Source organism: Adelges cooleyi, unplaced genomic scaffold (assembly GCF_023614345.1).
Source record: "Adelges cooleyi isolate 19-005CV unplaced genomic scaffold, UGA_ACOO_1.1 ACOO_flye_CR_arks_rails_tigmint_CR_PRNA_108, whole genome shotgun sequence".
Lineage (NCBI taxonomy): Eukaryota > Metazoa > Arthropoda > Insecta > Hemiptera > Adelgidae > Adelges > Adelges cooleyi.
The window spans coordinates 13766035-13784767 of record NW_026095761.1 but is presented as its reverse complement, the minus strand read 5'-3'; the positions used below and the strand labels follow the sequence as shown (position 1 = coordinate 13784767).

Sequence of the window (18733 nt, the reverse complement as noted above, 5' to 3'; positions counted from 1 at the left end):
CGTTTTTGGATGCAAATCTTTCACCGTGTACTGTGTCTTGTGTTCGACGATTTGCAGGGGATGCAAATCGGCCCACGCCGGAAAATCCAAAAGTTTGGACATCTTTTCCACGGAGTCTGCCGCGATCGAACCGAATAATAACATCATACCGTTGCACAGCACAAGAAACGGTCAAACCGTTGAATAACCGTCGAGCTACCATTTTTCCAAAATTTCAATCACTTGCAGCAAATAATGGACTTTCAAACGAATCGACCAGAACCGAACGATCAAGATAGTTTACTAGGTATGACGTGTGTGATGAACACTTTTTGTGCACGTCAACAGACAAACGATATTTACAAAAAAAAGAAAACCGTACACGGTGTTCAATGTCAACAGCCACGTTTTCTGAGTAAATGTTTTTCAACGGTTTTTCTTGCCAACAACACGTAGTAAATTTCTTTTATTGCCGTCCCACACCACAACGATTTACCCACAAAGCGATTTAAGAATATATAATTTTTTTCAGGTATGCACAACATACCTAAAAGATGGTATGCAAGACATACCTAGACATGGGTACGTTTCGGATATCGCATTTAATGAGAGCTTTCATCAGAATTCGTGTACGATTTTGGATCCAGCATTATTTATGTTATTTTGACACACTATTGCAATAAAAATGGTCGTTATTAGAGTTATAAAATTAGGCTGCATATAATTTATCTGAGATATCAATAAAAATTGAATTACAGTAAATCATCAGTTAACCTTTTCCTACAAAAAAAAGTAGTATCGATTTTGTATTTAATCAAATTCTGAAGTTTTTCGACACAGCGTTCGATAATTAACCGTTTTATTCATATACTTAGCCACGTCCTTGAAATATTTAAAATCTAAAAACCTGATGAGATATTTAAAAAAAAAAAAGATTGGAATTTAAAAGAAATAGTTTAAAAAAGCAAATGAAGAGGTATTAGACAGAATAATAGTTATCGCAAACTATTCAATCTACAAGTGATACGATGATAACCTGATGATGATGATACGATGATGGCTTGTGAAACGAAATAAATGACAAAATCATGATGGACATGAAAATGCAAACTATAAAATTATTGGCGTGTTAACTGTGATATTTAGTATAGATAATAGAAAGTTGTATGAACGAATGTTAATATCAAAAAAATGTTATTTGAATGAACAAACCCCAAGTCCAAGGGAATAATTTTTGAACGTTAAAATATATAACGTTATAGATTTAAAAGTTCAATGAACATATTATTTTTTTGTGTTCAGTTCAGTTAATTATCAACTTGCGAACTGAACGTTTTCATTTTAACCGTTAATTTGTGTTATGTTATGGAACCCAGGTTGTTGGTATGTAATGATACACGTAAAATTCTCTGTCGACATTCTTAGTTTAAGCCACACACGTTGTATACCGAGAAGACAAAAATATGGTCTTGTTTTATTTATCAATCAGTCTAACGGTGTTAAGTGATTATATTATGTTATAGTTGCTACTAAATAATCGACAAACCTGAAACAATTTATAATAAAAAAAAAAAAATACAAAGGATTAGAAAAAAACGATTGAAAAAAAAAACACCATAATATCTTTTTGTTGATATTTTATTCCAACAATTTTGTTTTCAATTATACTCTAATTTCCCTTTTTTGTATTAGATATAATTATATATTAAATATATATATACGACATATTTTTACAATGATTATTTAAAGTAACAATAATTTTACATAAACATAATTATTTCTTTAAATCGATATTCATTTAAAATGACATTCAAGTCGAAGTACCGAGTCGTGTCTTAGTATGAATTGAAATGAAAAACAAAATATCGAATTAAAACATTTCACAAAAAGAACAAAATAATTAAAAACAATATTGGTTTCCTGACAGTTACATCGATTATAACAGAGTTAAAAGTCATCTTTAATGTGGGTAATGTAGAACTAAAATTAATTATCAATTGTTACAATTCTTATTTTAAATAGAAAAAACTGAAGATAACAACAGCAGTTTACATAAAAGTAAAATTTTTAACAAATTGTGTAGTTTTTTTTTTTTTAATGTGAGCGTACGCAATTTAAATAGTTTACACTTCATCTGCTGAAAGCCTAGTAATTTTCAAGATATAGTTTTGCTTAGATTTATTTTACAATTTGGAAATCATTAATATTAAATGTAGCGTAGGCTTATAAAGAGTTCTCCATCTGGAGAGATACTTATAAAGTACATACATAGATTCACTCAACTTTTTTCTACACATACCGTCGTTCCAGTACTATCAACATAATAATATTATATTACATGGTATCTATATTATGTTCCAATATAATTAACATGTTACATTTATTCTAAAACTTTAGACTAGATACATTGTTACGTTGTTTATACTTTATACGTTGTTTATTTGTTAAACACTGTACCTAGCATTTTATTTTAATCGTTTAAATTACATAAATTATTAAAGTTATAAATGTACTCTATTGTATAATATTCCCTGTAGAAAAAAATTAAAAAATTATTAATATATTACTACTTTTTACACATCAAAATATTGAATTTTAGTTTGATAAAAAATTAATAAGCGGTGAATAATAAACAATTAGTTTTGAAAACTAAAACTTAAAATTTTGTTTTGCAATTTATTTTTAATTTATTTATTATTAATTATTAATTTATAATAAAATCAATGAATTTAAACACTTATAAACTTAGTTAAAAAAAAAACCTACTAAAAATTTAAAAAACTTGTAAAAAAAAAAAAAAATACAATAAATGAAATCCGATTTTGTTTAGACTGAAATAAAGTTTTAATATACACTTATGTTTTTTTTGGTACATATTCGAAACATTTCATTATTCGGATTACATTTTTTATGTATTTTTTACAAGAAAGAACCAACATTTAACTCCCAAGTAAACAAATGAAAAAAAAAACAAAAACAAAACAATATGATTATTTTCATAATCGACAAGACATTTTTCATTTTTTTTTTAAACTTGTTATAAAAACTAAAAAAAAAAAAAAAAAAATAATGTAATAATGTGATGAAACTATTGTGTGATTCACTTGGTGAATTATTTGAAATACATAATTAAACTAAAAAACCTTCAGTGTACGAGTGACAATATAAAATTTAAACGAATATAAAAATGAATATGCGTAATACATTATTTGTCAATATTTTTTACTCGAGTAAAACTTATTCAAAATTCATATTATACATGCGTTGTTTCATCACTCTCGTCAGAAAAAACATTCCATACTTCATTAATATATATATAAGGGAAACGCGAGGTTATAAATTATTTACTAGACGTTTCCTTTTTTTTTTTTATGCACCTACCTATATTCTGTAATATTAGGAAATAAAATCCCAATACTAAACGTAAAATTATGACAAAACAAAGTCATATAGGTTTTATACTATATTACTCGTAGTTCACAAATATAAATTTAAAAAATAGGCCCTAAATAACTTGTATTAAAAAAAAAAAAAAAAAAAAATGGCTTTTGTTTCCAAATCTAACAGCTGTAATTGATTAAAAGAAATATATATGTAAATCATCTTGCACTCGAGTACAATTTCAGCCAAATTAAGCAATTTGAATCGAATACTACACCGTTTACACGTTTTGCACTTATCGGTCGTCCACATTATGCTTTTTTAAAGTGCTGCTTTATTTAGTTATCGCGGTCTCTAAAATACTTTCAAATATTATATATTTCATATATTTCTAAACTGTCTAGACCGATCAAGGTCAAATTCAACCTAATATTCGTTATTTACATCTCTTTGTAATTGCCTGTACCAACTACACGTTTGAAATAAACTAACAACAATTTTAACAAAACACAAAACCATAGAAGATACATCTGGACTTCAAAAAAAAAAAAAAAATAGTTTATATATATTGTTATATATAAAATAAAATAAAAATTGTGTTATAAATAAATATATCTATATATCTGTTTACTATATATCATGTGTGTATATATATATATATATATATATATTATTGTATAAAATGAATATAATCAAATTAAAGGGTACGCTTCTTTTGGACATTTAAAATTTTCAAGTATTTATCGGTTAGTAATATTTAATTCATTCAATTCAACCGATACTCAAAAGAGCAAAAATTTTCAATCGTTAACCCTTTATATTTTTTCAGGCACGTCAAATAAATCATGTGCATCATACATACACTATTTATAATGTATAATAAATACAATATTTTAGTTAATTTTATAAATAAAAACTCTAGGCGCTTTTTTATTAAAAATCAGGGCCGAAAATGGTTTTTCGGACTTTCCATTAGGTAAAAAAAAAAAAATATATATATATATAATATAATATATAGTCAGTAAAATCTGGGCGCCATATTTAAAAAAAATCGGGACCCTCTTTTGGATATTTTCTAACTGAACTAGACGAAACTCATAACCAGGATTTCACTATTGTCTAAAATAATTATGAATCTATAATAATTGGCGAATGAAATATAAAGATAGCAAAAATATTAAAAATAATACATCGAAAAATTATTTGTTAAAGGTTTTTTTTTTTAAAAATCAAAAACCGCGTCAAATTTAATTTATTTCCCAATCATATATTTATATATATAATATATTATATTATATATTTATAAAAAAAATAACAGAAATCCTGGAAAATTCGTCTGGTCCTATTGCTTAAAGCAATTTGCTTGTAGTCGTCAAATGCTAGTATTATACTATAACACGCATGAGAATCAGCGATCAGGCAGTCAATTTATTTTATAGCCTAGACATCTTGAACAGTTGCGTTTCTTATTTGTGTTTTAAAAAGTATAAACAATAACTATAAAAAAAAAAAATATGTAACTTTAACCTTCTACAAAACACTATTTACTCTTTGACCTTAATATGTCAGACAGTTTAGAAAAATTATTTCCAATTAAAATTGTTTTTTTTTTCAAATTTAATTTTAATGATTTGAGAGAACCCATTTGTTTATATTTTTACACTTAGGTCTAACCATAAGATAAATATTTATTTATAAGTATATATATATATATATAGGTATATATATATATTATATGAATATAATTTTTTTTTTTGGTTTTTGACCTTTTTGTTCTTTTTTTTATTATATATATTTTTTGGTTTTGTTTTTAAATACAAATTTAAACACAAACTATTGACCAAAACTCGTAGTTAATGGTCTCAATAACAATTAAGTGATTATAAATTTTGCCCCAAAAGAAAAATAAATAAACCTAATCTTAATGATGTAATATGCAGACATTTTGATAAATTAATAGGTAGTGCACGAGCAGAACAAATTAATATGGTGTCATTAAACCTGGCAAGTTTTCAAACTGATCATTCACATACGAGAGTTGCGGAAAATCTTATTACATATTAAATCTTTATCGTCTGAACTTTCTGAACCACTGTCTGGCTGCAATCTAAAATAACAACGTAATTTGGGGCTATTTTTGAAATCTATTAAATAAGTTTTAAAAATTATTTTTTTTACATTGTGTATGTAGCAGCCAATCCGTTGAACATTGTCGGTATAAACGCGTTATGGTCCTGATACTCGTTTATTCCATTGCACGTAGCCGGCTTGTCCCATATATGTTGCATGTTGACAATCGAGCGGAGCATATCGACCATTTGATCCTTTTCGTTAATGTCGCCTCTCATTTCGCGAATACGTTGTGGGTTCAAGAAGTCGCTCAAAAGATCTTGATTTTCACCGGTTTGCGAAGTATGCCAATTTTGAAAAATCGGGAAATGATAATGACGTCTAGCAGTGCGTGTCATCATCATTGCATCGTCACCCCACTCGTCGGTTTGAGTACCTAGAAAAATATAAATGCATAAGTATTGTTACACACAACATACTTCTTGACAATTTAAATTTAATAATGTAATTTTAGATAATAAATTGATGAATTACCTTTATCTTGATTGCAGACTTTGTACAATAGCCCATCGTCTGTGCGCCTGAACTCGTCTTTTCCAATGTACAATTTACCTTCAATTTCCACAGCGTCAAAAGCTTCGTAGGACAAATCTATTTCAAACTGGGATCCATCGGGAAATACAGCAGCACCAGCGTCCACCAATTGGTTGATGGGCTTAAATTTATCCTCTTTCACCGGACGTTGTATGACCGCCCAAGACATGGGTTCTTTTGTAGTTTCCGTGTTCAATCCCTTCCATGTCTCTTCTTTAATGTCCAAAGGCATGAAAGCATCGGGCCAGCTATCGTTACCGGAATCTTGTGTCCAAATACTTTTGTCCAGATAAGAACAATTTTTTGAAAAGTACGAAAACGTTTTTGGCGAATCTTCAATGCTTGACCCACGCCCTTCATCTGGGAACAATGGATTTATCGGTGGTCCACCAAACAACTTGTAAGTGTCGCATTCTTGTGTTAAATATTTCTCAATCAAAAAGTTATCCTCGTTTATATCTATGAGGAAATTTTGATACGATTCTTTGGGATGACAATCATTTTTGGGAACATTTCGGGCTGTCGGTAAAAAAGAATATGCCGGTGAAGAACATTCAGTTTTCTCTTCACAAGACGATTCCATTGTCCACTGAAGTTCAGATAACTTTTTACAGAAGCTGGTGAAGTTTTCTTTGGTTAAAAAATGAGTATGGGACATACTTTTGGTTGACAACTAAAAAAAAAAAAATATATATATAATAATTTAATTACAACTATTTAGCAAATTTAATTGTAATTATTGTTTTACCTTATTTTTCAGTAAAATTGAAATAATTAAAATAGAAAAAAGATTTGAAAGGAAAATGGAGTTAAAAGATGTGTTTAAAAAAAAGATACAAATTAGCCAAAAAATGTTTTTCTAAATTATTTCAAATGGAGTGTTGACGGTGAAGTATCCCATTCTTATTGAAGAAGGGATTGTTTTTAGCACAGCATCTTAATGGTTTTCTTTGGCTGAAAAATAAAAACAATAAATATTAAATGGTGATTTTTTCAATAAACTATTAGGTTAATTTCAAAAATGTAAGTAAAGAAAACATTGTGCATCAGAAAAATGTTATCAGTATTTAGTTTCTTCATTTTTATTTAATAAAAAATGTCTAAGTCATGAAATCGACAACTAGAATGTAACCTACCTAGTTTATGTACATAGAATTTTTGGGGTTTATGCGTTAATTGATATTTTGGTTATTTGTGATTTATAAAATAACACACATAATTGTATAAATAGTGTTAATTCAATAGTTTTGATTTTAAATTTATTCTATTACATTTGTTATAAACACAATAATAAAAACAATTTTTATTATTTAGAAGTACTCCGATGCTAGTAATTTGCCTACGGGCACAACTAAATTTTATCCCACATTATATTCAATTTTGTTATTACATATTAAAATAATTATTATTATACAGAACTAAAAAATATATATATTTTTTTAATTTAGGTTTAGCATTTTTTTCTTTTCCTACCCAAGTCAAACATGTGTATTGAACACAACAAAAAATGTACCTAATAACAGTTATTTACAATTTTGAGCATAACATAAAAAAAAATTAGTATGGAAATGTGATATAATTATCATTTACAAGTTTCATCCAAGTCATATGATAAATAAAGCGCAAAAAATAAAATAATCCAAGTTCAGTTAGTTGACATGTTATTATTATTTTGTATGAAATGATATTGATATAGTTTTTGTTTATAACTCTTAAAATATTACCGATAGGACTTAGATCATTATGAAGTAAAATAAACAGATTTTGAATAGTAACTAAAACCTCATTTTCGTACAAGTGCAAAGGTGATAAATGACAAATTTTTCCAATACATAAACATTGAAAACTCTGATCTTTATGCATATTTTATTTATAACAAACTAGTTGTGTTCGGATAATCACAATAATCGTGTGAAATTAACACTAACAAGAAAATTTAATATACAACATGATGTGCTACCAAATTCAGCTAATAATGACGTTTCAAATTTATACTACTTATTATAGCAACCCAGAAAGACGTCTACAAGGTTAAAACGACTGTATTTTTAATACGCTTCTTTAATTTGTATGTAATTACTTAAAAATTTACCGAAGCATCTGAACTATTATTTTAAAAAATCTTCAGCGTTAAAAAAATCCCACAAGTTGAAGAGACTTCATGTTCGGTTACAATTCATACAACAAATGTTGAGAATAAATGCAAAAAAAAAAAAAAGATCTACAATAAAAAATATATATAATATATTCCATGAACAACTAACTGAACACAGAGAACAAACGAAATATGTTTGTTTAATCGATAAAAACATGAACCGCCTCACTGAATACCAATCGTGTCAATGTTACTATTCGATTCCCCTTATTTAAACACACACATGGAAGCACAACAAATACCTGACTCATAGTTACCCTACAGTTAATAGTTTTTGATACTACCATTGATTTAAAAAAATATAGCGACAGCTGATAAGCGGTGATATCACATAGAATAGATGAAAGCAGAAGGGTCACTTTCAATGTAAACAAAAAAGTGACGGACATTTTAATTCTGTGTAGTATTATACATAGATATAGTATACAATAAAATAGATTGCTGATTAGCGATAAGAATTGCAGTCGACGTCCGCCATTACTGAGAGATTTATGTGTACATGAAATATAATATAAATATCTGGAATTCTGTGCTACCAGCTTAACTTTTAATTGTTATAAACATGTGATAAGGTTCTAATTCCCACAAAGATGGCGGAAAAATAGCAATGATAATTATCTCTTTTGGTGGCATGAACACTTAGCAATCAAGTTTGTATTATATGTTATATCTAACAAAATATAACTAATAATAATGCATGCATAGATATAATATTATAGTGCTGTAGATTTAAAAAGATGGCCGCTGCGTTTTGTTGTGATAAGTATCAGCTCCCCCGTGTTAATTTTTATCAGTGTCTTGATAATACTGTTTTTTTTTTGTACGATCCGTAGAACTGAACTAAATAATATCCATCAATAAAGAAACAATATAAATGAGAGCCGGTCGAAAATACGACCATGTTTGCTCAACAGTTATCTCCAAAAATACATATTATTATATAATATCAGCTATCTCTTAATACGCCTATCGGTCTACAATTTTATCTCATTAATTAGTAGGTACGCCGGAAAAACCTCTATGTCAAAAGTCTGATTATCTAAAACAGTATGTTAAGTGCATTTTAATTAAACACACCACTTTATTGTGGATTATGTAAAATAACGTTTATTCCACTAGAAGCAATGCGATAAAGTATTTTGTTTTTGTCTAGAGCAATTCCACAATTAGAAAATCTTGGTATTTTTTCAAAAATTCTATTACCAGGTAATTGAACAAAATTCTAACAAATTATTAAAAATCTGTTTTCTATGCATTTATCGTGTAAATTATTTTGATCGGTCAAAAATCATACATAGACGAGAAAAACTTAAAAAAAGACACTTTGTAATACTTTCAGCATTAAATCACATTCGTATTGCTGCTCTGTTTGACTAGAAAAAATTACGATTTCGTTTTCAAATGTTTTATGACATTTATTGTTATTTGCCTACATTTGCATTAGAAAAATCGAACCAAAAATATTTGATTTATAAGATATAACTATGTTAATCGTTCGTTTTTATTTTTGATCATTAAAAGTACAACTGTAAGTAGTAACGATTACTACACAATAATAGTTTAATCTTATTACACTGGTAAAGATTCAGAATCTAAAGTCCATCTATTAAAAAAAAAATGTCTAAGAATATTTGAGAAGGAGAAAAGTATTCAACGCTTATGCCACACCACACCGCGATTACTTAACAACGTTAGCTGGCATAGATGTTGGTAAATAATAGAAATAATTTACTTATCGGTATTTATTTTTTAAATCGACCATTATATAACAGTGTATTTAAAATAATTTACAATTAAAACATTTCGTGGAAACCGGCTGATGTTTTTTAATGAGTAACAGGAGATTACGACAAAATTGAACTTTATGATACATAAAAAAACTGAAGGCAGAATAATAAATGTGACTTGTAAATATTGCCTGTCTAACGTTAAAATTTAATTATCAACCGTACTTACTGCAATTAAAAATACAAACCAATTTCCGAATTATCATTAATAACCGTTTAAATTGGTACTCACTATTCAATTATGGTTTTTACTAGGGTGTCTAAGAATAATGTATATAATACTAATAATACACATTATCAACATGGTGGTTATAATTGGATCGATTGCCAATAACGTCAACACACTAAGCAACTACATTGAAATTGCAATACTATCCGAATGGTGTTTGGACTAAAACCTCCATCTTAAGTTATATTTAAAAACAATAATAAGTAATATTTTGCACCAGATCACCGACATAAATTTAAATAATTAAATCTTTTCAATAGTTTTAGTTGCTTAAATGTTAATTAGCCGGAAAACAAAATGAAACCAATATAAATTAGGTCATCTCATAAAATAGGTATTGACTCACTTTTTGGAAAATAAAAATTATGTAGTATATGTTGATGATTAATAGTTTTTTTTAACTATGATACATAATAGGTAAAATTATACATAAAAAAAAAAAAACCCAGTATTTTTTTAATATTAAAATATTCTATAGTCTGACATCATTGGAATATGGTTAAACGAAAAACATTTTTTTTTTCGAGTTTCGTTTCTTCGAACCGAGTAGAAGAAGGTATTGGTTTTTTAAAATTGTATTATTATTGTTGTTGACGAGTAAACGTAGGTATATAAAAAAAATAAGTTGGCAATATAAAGGTCGTCGACTATATTATTGTAGATAAACGAAATTTAATTTAGTCATGCCTACAAGTGTCGTTTTAGCTGCACACTCAACAGGGTCATCGGTACAAGGTCTATGTTATAATATTATTATATTATAGCGTTTCCTTTGGGCGAGAGATGGCCGACTATGAAAATATCTCTAGTAAACCAACGCGTGCCGACGACTACTAACCGGGTTACACACATTATTGGAATAACAAGTGTCCCCTCAAGTGGTAGTTCATTTCCAATTCAATAGTAATAATAATAAAAAAAAATATATATTCTTATTACCTCGAAACGGCTTTTTCCAAGTAATAACAATAAAAATCGTATGTTCGCAACGCGATAAGGAAACACGGCCGGCTACAATGATATATTATTATATTATATGAATTTTTATTGGCACAGGTGTACGCCGAACTGGTTATTTGGTATATATTTTTTTTCTTACTTAACTAGATTTTCGAAAAAAGCAAAAGCGTTTTAACAACACAAACACACACGTGTGGCACTATACAACAATACACGAATGATCATTAATTGTACAAGTCTCGGTTGTTCAAACACAGCGGCGAGTGCCGCCACACCGACTTTGTGAACTGTTTTTTTGGCATTTAAACAACTACTTTTAACGGTAATAATAGCTACACACACACACAAAGGGTACATACACCGCACACTCACGTTTTACAACTTTGTCTTCTCCGGCGCCTCGCAATGTGGTATGAACTTTATTGATGATGATTTGCGGTATCCATGATCAATGTTCTTGCTGCAAATTGTTTTTTGCTCACTTCGCCGTTCGACCGAAAGGGACTGACACCACAGCGTTCGAGTGACGGAAACTAGAAGAGAAAAAAAATTGTAAAAAAAAAATCCACGAAAACGCCATTATTGGGTTTCTTTATTGTGAATGTAATAAACGCGACAAAAACAGCAAAAACTATTGCGCCGTTTTCCACGCGAATCCCGAGCTGGGCGGCTTGCATCGCATTATAATGACAATAGCGTTGTTTCATAATACAAAAAAAAAACGCACATGACAACAATCTAATATTATAAAGGGCCGGGAGAGGAAAGTGGGAAACTTTTTTACTTCCTACACACTTTAAAAGTTTACACGTCATAGTCATCGTCGACTACAATGGAATTGCCCTATTTTTGTCCTGCGAAAAAACGTAGGCCGGAAAAGAACATACACACACACACCGGTGTTGGGCGTAATTGATTTCTAGTGATTTTCAAAATAGATTTTTTTTAATTGAAAATTAAATTGCTTAAAATCGTACGGATAACAACCAACAGGGTAGTTGATAAGAATGCGACTATCCGGATTTTTTTTTACAAAAATGCTATTTAAGCCACTTGAAAATCGTATAAATAATAAATATAATTACAATATAAAGATGTGTACCTAAGTACAATTTTTTAGTGAAATTTTAAAAATATAACGCTTATTTTGATAGTAAATTTCTTTTGGATTTCAACAAATCCGAAATTTTACTTTTTGGTGTTGTTTTGTTTTTAAATTTTCTTCAAAAATATTTTAATTGGGTACAAAGCTTTATATTTTAATAATATTTAATATTTAAAATAATTTTAAGTGTCTTTTTTTTTTTATGAAAATCCAGATTTCCTGATTCCATCACTAATACAGTGATCCTTTATCTTGAACCACTCAATATCTCATAATTTTTTTTTTTTATAATGTGATATAAATATTTTACAAATTTGATTGTGTTTTTACTCTACTACTAACTTACTATTTTTTGATAGCAACTTTTGAAATTTGGGTATAATGTACTTAAGATGTTGACTGGTCGATAACCAGTTTTGAACCAGTATTTTTAATGTCATAAGAGTTTAAAAGTTAGGACGGGAGGGGAAATATGCGCAGGTAAAAATAAAACTGCACTCCACCTTTCCTCCAGCCCTAAACTTGAAACTTGAATAACTCCAAAAATGGTTATCCAAAACTGGTTATCGACCAATCAAAATTTTAAGTACATTATTCTCAATTTAAAAAAGCTAATGACATGTATGCGTTGTCATTTAAGTTTTAAAAGTTGATGTAAAAATAATTAGTTTGGGAGGGAAGTGGGAACAAAAAAAATGGTGAAAAATTCAGATCCCATTGTATAAAAACAATATGAAAAAAAATTAGATTTCTTATTATATCCTATAAGATGTTGTATGGCCCACGATAAAACGGTCACCTGTATAAAAATCCTGCTACAATTGTATTTTTTACGCTATTAGAAGGACCGAATAATATTTTCGGCTAGCTTTATTGTTGACACATATTGGCAAATAATAACATTTCGATTTACAACGCAGAAACAAAAAGTTGTAATGAAATTTAAATCTTTGTATTGTAATATCGCCAAGCATAATTAACAAAAGGGCGGCTACCTGGTATTCAAAATAATACATAACACATACGACCTTGAAGTACAAAGTACTTAATTATTACTATTATAACGAGGGCATTGAAACCCCCAAATTAAAAACCATTTTTCTTAATAGAAGAGCGATATAATGATTGTCATTTCTAAAATAGCAAGTAATAACAAGAACAACCAAAATTCAAGGTACAACAACACAAACGAATAAGGGTTTATTGGATTTTAATTGTTGTCAAACGATTGTACTAGTACAACTGTGTTTGTCGTGCAAGTGTATAGATTATGGGGAAATAATAACATCTGCAGAAAAAAAACACCACAGATGGTTCAATATCAGGCACAAACACACAACATGGATTGTACATGGAAAATAATTTAAGTGTTAACCTCAACAAAAAATGGTGGTATTACAACCGGTGGCCAATTTACTTTAGTCCATTTTTAGTCATAGTTTGTTCTTTATTTGTTATATACACGCACTATACAACATAGTATTATAATGAGCATATTTTATACTTATTTTATTTACATTAACACGTGTGACACCAGTTAGGAAACCGTCCAACTGTTACTTGTTAACTTGTTTACTGATAGCACCACTTACGTATCAATCTTTTAAAAGGGTCTCCTAACATGTGAGGTAATGCTAGGTTTGTAGCCAGTGTTTAGATGATTAATGAGTTGTGGTATCTGGTATACTAAGACTGTATATAGCGCATTCGGTACTGTTTTATGTAAAGGCCGTCGTGCAGAATTTTGATTCATACATGGCTCGTTTATTGTAAAAGTGGTGTAACTCCATATTTTTAAAATATACATATTTTTGCTTAATGGTGTCACATTTAGTCATATCTTCCTTTATAAAAGTGAAGCAACTCTAATAAATAAAAAAACAGACAACACTGAATGAATACTTGTATTTGTTTCAAAATTCAAATACAAGGAGATAATTCACTTTTACAATCAAATATGACGAAGAAGAGTCAAGCAAGACGTTTAGTTTTAGAAAGTTTGTACATTATGAAAATTTGATTTCTTTGCAGCTCTTCAGATTTTTAAGCGGTAAGTCTACAGCCGTTTTGTTAGTAGTTAATAGAGAGTAATTTTGGTACGTATAGTGAGTATGACTCTTATCATTATAGTATTTTCTGTAAAATATTTTTAGTTAAGCGAATCCAATGAAATTTCGTAAACCAAATTTATGTTATTAATCGTTTTGAAACTCCGCAGTTAATAATATACACTTTGTCTTCAGACAAAAACAAACCGATATCCGGAATTGTCATCATTTTTACTGCGTGTGCATCAATAAGGTCATGTACCGAAATAGGTACATCATAAAATTCACTTTATCTATCTTCACACAATTTGATAATAATTGTACAATTATTAACTTGCATATTTTTCGTGATACCAGGCTGCGATCACATTTTATCAGAATTTACGTCCATTTATAATATAACATTATGCAGCTGCTGCTGTCGCCCGTTTTGTTATCTAAGCAATAAACATGACAAATGCAACTAGATATTGACAAACTTAAAATAGCCCCCTCCCCCTTAGCATTACAGAAATCGATCATCAAATTAAAACGAATGCTACCGTTAAAAAAAAATAATAATAAAATGGTATCGTTTACCACAACCGGACAAACATACAATGTATTTGGAATGCTAATAAAAATATATCATATTATTTTCTATATGGTTATCAAAATATAAAACAGCTCCAAAAATGTTAATTATTGTCATCCGTACGTTAGTAAATAATCGTTATGAACGAACGTGGCGATAAAAACCTGTACGATAATAACCGTGTCACATGCCGGGCATATCTGAAATATATATTTTTTCCAATTGCTATAATATAAGTACCTCGATCCAAGACTAAGCAAATTAGAAAGTGGATATTGTCAACTAGGATTCCGTTCGTTAGAACGTCGTCATCACGTGTATAAACAAATTTGAAAAACGTCATTCAAAGATAACAATACGTTTTATTTTATAAAACAAGCCAACTACAATCAAAAAACATATTATACTAATGGCAATCACAATACACAACAATTATCGGGGATTTAAAATTAAAGACAGTAGGCGGAAATATTGTACTGTTAGACGTAAACTTAACTTGACAAAACTGTGTCTAAAAATGACCAAAATATCCAAAACAATTTAATGAATTTCTTTCCACGATAAAGCCCCCCGATCGAGTGTCTGAATATATTTAAAAGAAACAATAATAATTAATAATTAGGTATTATTGCATCGTTTTTACATAATATAAAATCTTAAAAATAACCCATTTTTTAATTTAGGAAATTTAAGAATGTCTTAGTTAAATTATCTAATTATAATAAGAGTTTCTTCATTATTAACATTAACTCATACTCTTAGAAATTACAAAGAGTGCGGTATTGGCAACGCAACAATTATCAATTGTTTAATTATAACATATTATATTAAATATAAACAGATAAACCATCCATATACTTTTTTGGTATCATGATTGTTAAACACATGGACACAATAAATGTTTGGTTAGTATGAGGTTGCGCCCAAATAAATATTGCTAATCTAATTTTTTTTTAGCCAACTTCAAAAAAATGTTTTAGCAAACCTATTGTCTTTGAAAGGTATATTATACTTAAAAAATAAAATACAACTTTTTGCTGGACCAAGGGGTGAAACCACCCTTTCATGATCGTGAGGGTTAGGCCTTTACTCCAAAAAATGTATTAACCGAACCCTCACGATCGTGTAGTTTCAGTCCGTAAGGGATAAAAATACTTATAGTATACAGTTGTTATATTTTAATTTTTGATAATATTCTACTTGTTTAAAGTTAGGCTACTTTATTAGAGGAAAAATATATACATAATAATAACCAAATTTTAATTGATATAGTTATTAAATTTAATATAATTTCAATTAATATTAGGTTGGTATTTTGTTAAGGACATATATTAAATCCATTATTGATACATTAAAATACAATAAACTATAAAATTTATCAATTATTGTTCAATTCAATATTAATTGAGTAATTTAGAATTAAGACCCTATTTAACTGAAACCATTGTTGAAAAGGCAGCGGTCATCAACACATTTTATTTTAGAGAATGAGTATATAGGAACGTTAATGATTGTTTTTAGTTATCTATGTTCATCTAATAGTAATTTTAATTTATAAATTTCCAATTTTTACAATGTTCTTACTTTTTAACTCTCATCATACATTAGTACTTTTCATTGAATCCTCAGTTTTACTGAATAAGGAATAATACATTGAACCTATAAACAACTTTTATATTGATACCTTTAATAGTCGTAGCATAATTAATATGCACTCATTTTTCGGTCAAGAATAAAATTATTCTTACTATCACTATTAATAAAACACTAAATTAATATGGAATACATTCATAGTAATAGTTACATAATACACAATACATTTTATCTATCTTTTAGAAAGGTAATATTGTTAAATTTAATACATTGTTAAAATAAAGCTACTTATTTTGTGGTTATCTTAAGATGCTGGCATAACTACCAGTTTTTGCTACAAGATAATGTGTTTGCTTCATAGACCTGTTTTTTTTTTAAGAATAACATTAATCTTTTATATTCTTCTACAAAAATCCTTAACTTGCCACCTATTTTCTTATCAGAGAAAGTTGTATTTTTGTATGCTATGTTTAAACAAAGTGATTAAAACATTTTGAGTTTATACAGTTTTCTACTACATTAAAACGAACGATTTGGAATTCTTATACTACTCAGTACAAGAGTTTCAACTTTCAAAACGCCTCAGCTTTTAAATGTAATAATAGACCGATAATGAAAAGCACTTTCCGAGTCAGATTTATGATTTGTACATTATATTATTAGCCACACTAACTTCAAATCATCATTGACTGGAACAATATCTTTATTTGCTTATATTTACTTTACAGCTATAACCAACTACATTATTTATTGATAAGCTGATAAAGAGAAATTCGATGATATCTACACGAATAATATTACTGAATTATTTTCTCGTCAAAACTATCAAATATTTAACTGTAACATTTTAAACAACGTTGGGTTACGTAAAATTCATAAAGAATTGATGGAGTAAAACTGAAGTTAATATCAGTTATCGTCAGGGTAAGAACAGGAAATTAAAGCTGAGTTAGCTCATAAAATAACTAATTTCACTGTTATACTAAGTAGTAATATTAACCAAAATGTTCAAGTTTAAAATAGGTATGCGAGGCCATTGGCTAATAAATCAGATTCCAAATCATGTGAACAGATGCAATTAAAAATCTAAGATATTACACTATGGAAATCGATCAGTGGAGGTCGGTAAAATAAAACAACTAGGCGTCGAACACAAATGCGATTGAAACAACTTGACAACTAAAATGAAACAACTTGACGAAGCAGCAATCGACCACATTGGTATTATAAGACGGTGTATACCATTGTGTTGTGCTGAGAAAGCGATCAAAACGTTTAATCGGTAAAAATCAAAATCCTTAACAGCAAAACAAAATATAGCCAAGTGATAGGAAAAAACATATCGCGGGAGAAATGGCGCGAACCACTCGGCGACGGCAGCCAGGTGGCCATATTGACCTAACGGCGGCTGGCGCGGTGCCGTTTACCAGAAATTTGGCGCAATGCATAACCGTCGTCCACGACGTTGGTAAACTTTCACAACTCGTGTAAGAAACCCAATATTTTACGTACCTTTGACGGGGAAGAATTGTTGTTATCTTCGGGATTGTCCGATCGGATTTTCGCGGGTCTCGTCCGCCCTGGTTTTCGGTGGTCCGGGGCCCCGTGGAACCGTTACGGGTCCGAAAGTATCAAGTGGTTGTTCGCGATCGTTGCTGCCGTCTTTTGCCCGGTAAAAACGAAAAAAAATTTAAAACAAACGGGGAGCTAAAAAAGAAACTAAAAAATGTGTTTGAAAAAAAAATGTTTAGTCGAACAACGACCCAGAATGTTACGGACGGGCCCACTGAAGGACGAGGCCGCAGTGTTGAGTGTTTTGTTTTTTTTCTCATTGCATGGCGAATGCGCGAAACTCTCCACGGCCGGCGGCGGGGCAAGAGGGAATCACCCCGTCCCGCCGACCCGGCCCGACGCGAAACAGTGTGGCCAACCGCGCCCGCCCGTTTGGAGGGAAACCGAAACATCCGTGACACGGCTTCGGTATCAACACACATAATATACTTTACGCTGCGCGGTTGCGGCGCGTGGCCGGTTGTCTTCTTATAATATACATATATATATTATACTTTATTTTATTTTCTTGTCACCATATGGGTATTTTTTTTTTTTTGCGTACACCATTTGGAGGCATTGGTCGAAATACTTGACTTTTGTGACGATACCACAGCTACGACGATCGCCCGCGGTCACTGTCCTACCGCTGGTTACCACGTCGTCGCGTGAAACTACGTCAATGCAAAACGTAGGGTATATAGAAT

The 18733-nt window shown here is 29.5% G+C and overlaps 1 protein-coding gene across 1 annotated transcript; it reads right to left on the bottom strand.

Annotated features, from left to right (window-relative positions):
* Nucleotides 1-5089: 5089 nt before the first annotated feature.
* LOC126847477 (uncharacterized) lies at nt 5090-18300 on the bottom strand. The gene is made up of 6 exons (XM_050587736.1): nt 17988-18300; nt 11528-11688; nt 6773-6978; nt 5965-6697; nt 5539-5866; nt 5090-5467 (listed from the first exon to the last, which is right to left on the bottom strand). Exons 4-6 carry the CDS (start codon nt 6680-6682, stop codon nt 5386-5388), a joined length of 1128 nt encoding a protein of 375 aa, XP_050443693.1. The 5' UTR covers nt 6683-6697; nt 6773-6978; nt 11528-11688; nt 17988-18300; the 3' UTR covers nt 5090-5385.
* Nucleotides 18301-18733: the final 433 nt, after the last annotated feature.